At 43.6% G+C, this 7500-nt stretch overlaps 1 protein-coding gene across 2 annotated transcripts in view; it reads right to left on the reverse strand.

Annotated features, from left to right (window-relative positions):
• hapln3 (hyaluronan and proteoglycan link protein 3) overlaps positions 1-7180 on the reverse strand; it is an 8312-nt gene extending 1132 nt beyond the window's left edge. The window contains exons 1-5 of one of the 2 annotated variants that reach the window (XM_084060267.1): positions 7074-7180; positions 5455-5627; positions 2049-2462; positions 906-1208; positions 1-544 (exon numbers count right to left, since the gene is read on the reverse strand). The exon at positions 1-544 is cut by the window's left edge and continues 1132 nt beyond it. In XM_084060267.1, coding sequence (XP_083916393.1) covers positions 267-544; positions 906-1208; positions 2049-2462; positions 5455-5593 — 1134 coding nt within the window. In that variant the 5' untranslated portion in view covers positions 5594-5627; positions 7074-7180 and the 3' untranslated portion in view covers positions 1-266. Of the gene's footprint in view, positions 545-905; positions 1209-2048; positions 2463-5454; positions 5631-7073 lie in introns of both variants that reach the window. The other variant, XM_084060268.1, reaches the window with a different exon arrangement.
• Positions 7181-7500: the final 320 nt, after the last annotated feature.

Below are 7500 nucleotides of genomic sequence, written 5' to 3' on the forward strand. Positions count from 1 at the left end.
AGACAAAAACAACAACAACGAAATGATGGAGCTTGTACAAAAACTCATTTCACCCTCTGATTTACGCCTGTAAACCCGTGATGTGACAATAAAACCCTGACTCTCTGACTCTTGCTGAACTCGCTGAACTGGCCAAAGTTGCCAATGCCAAGTTGGATCCAGGATACAGCTAACACTAGCCATCAGCATACCTCTTCAAATCAGTGTTCTGTAGCAAAAGGCTGGCTAGGTCTGTTCCACATCTTCACCAATGTTCAACACAAATTCTAATGGTAGCAGTAGACGCCAAATTTCTGGTTCTGAGGTGGGAAACCAAAGGTCCGTACCCCCGGCTCCAACGACCCACAGTTAGCACGAGCACTGGCGATGGGATAACGGACGCTCCCGTCAGCCAACCAGCCTGCATCACAGCGGTCCAACCCCATCAGCCTCCAGGCGGCATAGAGCTGACCCACTTTAGCAATACGGCTTCCCTCATTAGCGCAAGCCTGGCCTGCCTCTGTGAAGTTTAGCTTGGATGGGTGTTTTAAGAAGTACACGGTCCCTGAGGCAGAAGACAAAAGGGTACACGGAAATAAACTGTAAATAATTAAATTGACAGTGGCAGTTTCAATTAGGAAAACTTTGTTCTTGGTTGACAAAACAGCACTTTCTCAGGTTCCTCTATTTTTAAATGTCTTGATGGGTGAAGTTTGAGAAATGATATAATATATTAGATGTAAAGAGTTATGGAAATTGATTTTCAGATGGAAATTATAATGATTGGAATGTTTTTGTTATATTCTTATGAGATAATCACACACACACACACACACGCACACGCACACGCACACGCACACGCACACGCACACGCACACGCACACGCACACGCACACGCACACACACACGTACACACACACACTGACCCTTGATAGAGGCAGAGAAGCAGAAAGCATCAAAGCGATGTAGGAGTCGATGGCGTTGCCCGTAACTCCTCAGACCAGGGGCCAAATCCGTGCCCCCGCAGCCCTCCCGCGGTGTGGTGATTGGATACTGCACCGTGCCATCAGCCAACCAGCCGGCATTACACCAGTCTAGCCCCTCCTCCCAGGCAGAGAACAGCTGCTCGAATGTGGCCAGCTTGGCGTCCTGCTCCTCACACACCTGCTGGGCCGCCAGGAAGTTGAAGTGATAGCGTCCTTCCTGAGAAAAGTAGGGAAATACCACTCCTGTAGAGCAGAGGGAGAGACTGTAAGTGATTAATACATACAGTATTTGTATGGCCTTGTAGTGAAATGGTGACCCAATGCCTCCCTGCTTGGCAGTCAGTATCAAAGGTTGGATTTGGGGTAAGTCCCTGGGACATACTAGCATCGTGTCCAGGCGTTGTACTTGTGCATCATGCCTGGGGTATGTACTTGTACATCAAGCCGTATCACGCTACAGAAACAGGAGATAAGTTCCTGCCCTATGGGCCACATGGCTGAGGAACCATTAAGATTCCCAAGGCTACTTACTTACTTACTTACAATTGTCATTCATCATTGTTAAAGCCACTTAAACCCTATATACTTAATTGACCGGAGTCACCCATGGGTCTAGTACTAGGCCCCCCTCCTTTTTTCCAATCTACAAGGCAATCTACAACGGCGCGTTGTGAGCATGTAGATCAGCTATTTTTGCCTAATGTTCACCCCAGAATAGGGATGCTAGGGTGTCATGTGGTTACATTTATGGCATGTCCATGAGGAACACACCTGCTCAGAATATGTGGCAGGTGTGCGCATACATTTGTCCCACTTTTGCAATGGAGAAACTAATCTCTACTGATTTATCCACTTGACCTGTCAAATCACAAACCCTCTCCTCGCACACTCCTGTCTCCTCCCTGACCCACACACCCAATGATGCTACTTCCACCCACACACAAACACACCCACACCCACCCACCCACACCCACACACACAAACAATCCCCTCTCCACTCATCCACCAAACCATTTAAGAACACACACAAATGCATACAGTAGATAGACACAGAAACACCATCCCACACCCCCCCCCCCCCACCTCGCATCTCCAGCTCCACAGTAACACTCTCATCCTCCAGTCCATCGATGACCTCACAGCGGTACCGCCCAGTGTCGTTGACATTCAGCTCGTTGATCACCAGCGACATGTCGCCCGGCGTCGACCGGCGCAGACGCACACGACCCCGGAAATCGCCATAGCTGCGGTGTCGGTTGCCCATGGCCACCATCACATCGGTCTCCTTGGTGAGGCCCGAGGGGATGTGTTCGTTGTCCATTGATTGTCCATTGATGGCGTTGGAGGGAAGCCAGGACCACTTGACACGGGTCCTGCGGGGAGCGTGGAGCTCGGGCTCGTAGCGGTAGTGGCAGGGCAATGTGACACTGCTCCCTCTGGTGGCCGAGACGGATGGCTCCGGGGACTCCACGTGAAGACGCACACCGTTAAAGTAGACTGGAGAGGGAACAAAGGTCAGAGTTGAGAGGATACAGTAATAGATTTATCAGAGGAATAGGCTGAATTAAAGAGGGGAAAATAAATCACAGCACAGATTGTCACACTGTAACCAGCTGGATTCACCCAGGTCTCATGCATGGAAACCCAAATACATTCTGGGCTGTTTGGGGCTACAGACAGCATTATTCTGCTAGCAAAGCAGGACCAGTTAGTTTTTACATTAATATTAACACATTTAGCTGGCATTGACAGAGTGACTCGCAGTAGATACAACAGTAGAACAGTAGACCAACTTCCCAGAGTGCCAACAATACCAGTAATCAACAGTGAATAGAACCAGGCTCAGAGCTGCAGTAAAAAGACACATGGATCCAACCTCATATAACACTGATATAGAAGAGAACAACCAGTTGCACTTCAGTTACTATGTCATGGCCACAAGATACCTGTACCTGTTTATGACATGTTAACCTTGCAGCCACTAGAACTGTAAGGTGTGCCCACTAGATGAGGATTGTCTTATATTTGGAGGTCGCAACATAAGTTAACAGAATTGGGATACCACTCCTCCTCTGTAATGAGCTAGATGATGGCAGTCAGAGAATTGTGCTTTTCAAAATACAGGCTGCATAAGGTTAAAGGTATTGTAGGGAACATTAAGCCTAAATTTAAAAAAAATATATATATATATATTTTGCATTTTTTCCCCTCTATCAGCCACTATATAATGATGCTGGGGTGTTTTAATGCACTGAAACACAGTCCTCCTTCTGAAATCCGTATTTTCCCTAATGTTTATGTGTTTAAATTAACGCACGCATGTGCGCGTCCGTGCGCGTCCGTGTCCGTATGAACGTTTTACTTTCGGTTTTAAAACGCTCTCAAACTTCGTTTTTGAGGCACCGAATTTACTTTTAAGATAGCGTGTGGATAGAATGTAGTTGTTTAACTTCATATATGTGGTCAATTTATCATGAAAGAGCCTATTTAAAAATAAAAATTCAGAGAACCAGCAGGGCAGGCATTTCCGCATATTGTATCCCAATAAAGCAACCTGTTTGGGGCACGGTTCCTTGAAATGTACCCTTGCTCTATGGAACTCGCTCCTGCGTCACCCCCTGGTGGTCGGGGAAAAGAACTGCTGGAGTGGCGGTGTTTGTTTAGTTCTGAACTTCCCTACTATGCCTTTAATGGTTGCTACTGTGACTTACTTGACCTAAACCCTTTTGCTCTTTGGGGAGCATAGGTAATTTATGAATTTCCTCCAGCTGGCACTTTTCCCTTATTAAAAAAGGTTATGTATTGTCCCAATATAGACACACACATACATATATGTGCACATGTTTTCTCTCTTGTTCATTTTGGATTGTATGACATCCTCTCTCTCTCTCTCTCTCTCTCTCTCTCTCTCTCTCTCTCTCTCGCTCTCTTTCTCTCTCTCTTTTTCTCTCTCTCTCTTTCTCTCTCTCTTTTTCTCTCTCTCTCTTTCTCTCTCTCTCTCTCTCTCTCTCTCCCTCTCACACACACACACACACACACACACACACACACACACACACACACACACACACACACACACACACACACACACACACACACACACACACACACACACACACACACACCAGCTCTAATGGAACAGAAACTATCGTCATTATAACAGTGTTTTCATAAGGGAGTCAATGCTAATTTATTTGTAAAGCACATTTCAACAACAAGGCAATTCAAAGTGCTTTACACAAAAGAAATAAAAAAATAAGCAGCAGCAAACGGAAAGGTCTTTAGCATTGATTTAAAATAACTGAGAGTTGCAGCAGACCTGCAGTTGTATGGGAGTTTGTTCCAGATATGTTGCATAAAAATCTGAACGATGCTTCTCCACGTTTAGTTCTGATACTGCAGACTTTTCCCAGATGACCTGGGAGGTCTGGATGGTCAGAAATGTATTTTGGCTCTAAATAATTCAATGCTATATAACAGGGGTCTTCAACAGGGGGTCCGGGACCCCAAGGGGGTCCTTAGAGTTACTACAGGGGGTCCGCCAAATCTTTGTGTGATATGATTTTTTTTTTTACCTTAACCACTTGAACCTTAACATCCCTTTTCTAAGGAGAACTTTAACAAAAAATAGCAGATCTATTTTTTGGCAAAGAGGTGTTTGGTGTAGAGGGAAAAAAGAGCAGACCAAGTAAACAAAAAAAGTTAAATCTGAAACACAATTTTATACAATATAGAGGGCGTCCCTGCTTCATCTCTCTCTCACTAGGGGGTCCTTGGCCTGAAAACGTTGAAGACCCCTGCTATATAAACCAACAGCAGTATTTTGAAATACATTATTTGACAGACAGGGAGCCAGTGTAAACATCTACGTAAGAACTATATTAGTGATATGCTCCACTTCCTTGGTACTAGTCGGAACTCGAGCAGCAGCAGCAGCGTTCTGAATCAACTGCAGACATATGATAGTTTTTTGGGGAGACCTGTAAAGACGTTGTTACAGAGTCTCAGTCTACTGAAGATGAACGCATTGGACCGGTTGTGTGAGTAAGCGGACAGAAATGTCTGTCTGCCTGTAGGTAGAATAGAGCAGCAGCTGGCTCACACCTGTGTTTTCATATACACACACAACCATGAGCAGAGTAATATGGCGCGCGCACGCACACACACACACACACACACACACACACACACACACACACACACACACACACACACACACACACACACGCCTGCAGAGTTCTTTCTCACTCACTCACTCACTCACACACATGACATGCAGTCATGAGATCACACTTCAAAGACACATGAATAGCCAAAACATCCCCAACACACACAAACACACACGCACATGGACGTGGACATGCACGCGCGGCGCACGCGCACGCTCTCTCTCTCTCACACACACACACACACACACACACACACACACACACACACACACACACACACACACACACACACACACACACACAGACAGACAGACACCTACTCTCTCCGTTGCCGTTGCGGTTGCTGCTGATGTCCTGGTAATAGAAGCCGTTGCTGTATGCTGGGACTCCTTGGCTGCTGGAGGGCAGCATGAAGTACAGACACGCGGCCAGCAGAGGGCGCAGTAGACCGAGCATCATGGTGGTTCTGTGAAGCTCTGACACTGTTCTACTGCTGCTAGACACAAACATCATGGAGGAGATAAAAGACAAGTATTATTAGACACAGAGCACACTCAGCACTGCAGAGAAGAAGGTTTGAGTGTAATTCAAATCTTAATTTAGACGCACTTTATCTTTACTAGCACTGAAACATCTCCAGAAAATGCAAGTGAGCTGAGCTCCAAGTGATATGATATGCCCAGATATGCCCAGTGGTGGGGAAAGTACTCACATTTCTTACTTAAGTAAAAGTATCAATACTGCAAGTAAAAGTCTGGAATTTAAAATTGACTTGAGTAAACGTATACAGGTATTGGCAATGGCATCAAAATGTACTTAAAGTACCAAAAGTAAAAGTACTCATTATGCAGAAGGTTCCATTTCACATGTTTTCAAATGTGTAAAATGTATTAAAATCTTTTGAAAATAGCAGATCTACAAGCTCAAGCTCACAATACATCACATCGCAATGCAATGTGAGCTTGTAGATAGGCTATTTTCAAATGGCCGAAATGTCTATAGGGCTGAAGTGGTTGATGTGTGTTTTGTAAAAAATAATCTAAATCTACAAAGTAACTAGTAACTAAAGCAGCTGTCAAATAATTCAAGTGGAATAAAAGTACAATATTTGCCTCTGAGATGTAGTGGAGTAGAAGAAAAAGTATAGAAAATTGGAAACACTGAAGAAAGTAAAAAATACCTCTAAATTGAGTACTTAAGTAAATGTCCATAGTAACTTTACACCATGGGTTTACTATTTGAGTATCATTTAAATCTTAATTTAGACGCACATTATCTTTTCTAGAACTGAAACATCTCCAGAAATGTGTGCATGTGAGTGATCGAGCAGCTCCAAGTGTCATAATATTATGATATGCCTCCTAGCTCCTAGCTGATTACTGTTGTTACTTTGATAAATTGCGCTGGTCATTCTTAAAGTGACATCACCTTGGTAGCAGTGGCACCATCAACACGTCATGATCAGAAGACAGGTTAACACAATTCATTTTGCGTCCAATCTCCAAAATGATCATTTCAAACATAATAGAGCAGGGGGGAGAAAACTTCAAAGCAATTTCATTTGTTTCATTGGAATTAGATGTAGCTTCATGACCAAATCAAAGGGCTATAATTAAACCAAAAATACATCGAAGGAAAGTTAAATTACTCTAGGAACTTTAAATCATTTAATTTAACTGTAAAACGCACTTAATGGGGAAAATTAATGATCTAGCATTTTGGTCAAACCAATGAATAAAGATCTATAAGGATTTGTTAAGAAAACAAACGTTTCTGATATTTTTTACATGTCGCCAGAATACTAAATCTAATTTCAGCCCTGTTTTCATTCTCATTTGTTTAATGCGCATATAACTGTCCATGTTGTCATCCCCTCAGCTGAAAGAGTCTCGATAAGTCCCCCCACACACACAATAAGTCATTATTAGAGGTAACTCACGGATATACGCTGTGATCTCCGCCCCGCGTCGCTTTAATTCATGATGTGTTTGTGTCTGATGAGAAGATGAGAGAAACCTCCTCATTGAGAACTATCTGGGCGAGCTGGAGTGACGTCACCGCTCCGAGGCATCCCTTCTGAAGTGACAGTCGTAAAAGTGACGTCACACAGTTTATTCAACGTAAACACCATGTGGTGGGAAAGCAACTTAAAGTACATTTACTCAAGTGCTGTACTTAAGTTCAAAGGAATTTCTACTTCATTGGATTATTTTACATTTTCAGTACTTTTACTTCTACTTCTACTATTGTAGCCTACTTTAACTCCATTACATTTAGTTACTAGTTACTGTAGATTTTGATTGTTACGAAAACATGCATTAACCACTTTATCCCTATACTTCGGCTATTTGAAAATAGCTGATCTA

Source organism: Gymnoscopelus microlampas (genome assembly GCF_963454915.1).
Source record: "Gymnoscopelus microlampas genome assembly, chromosome: 6".
Taxonomy (NCBI): Eukaryota; Metazoa; Chordata; class Actinopteri; order Myctophiformes; family Myctophidae; genus Gymnoscopelus; species Gymnoscopelus microlampas.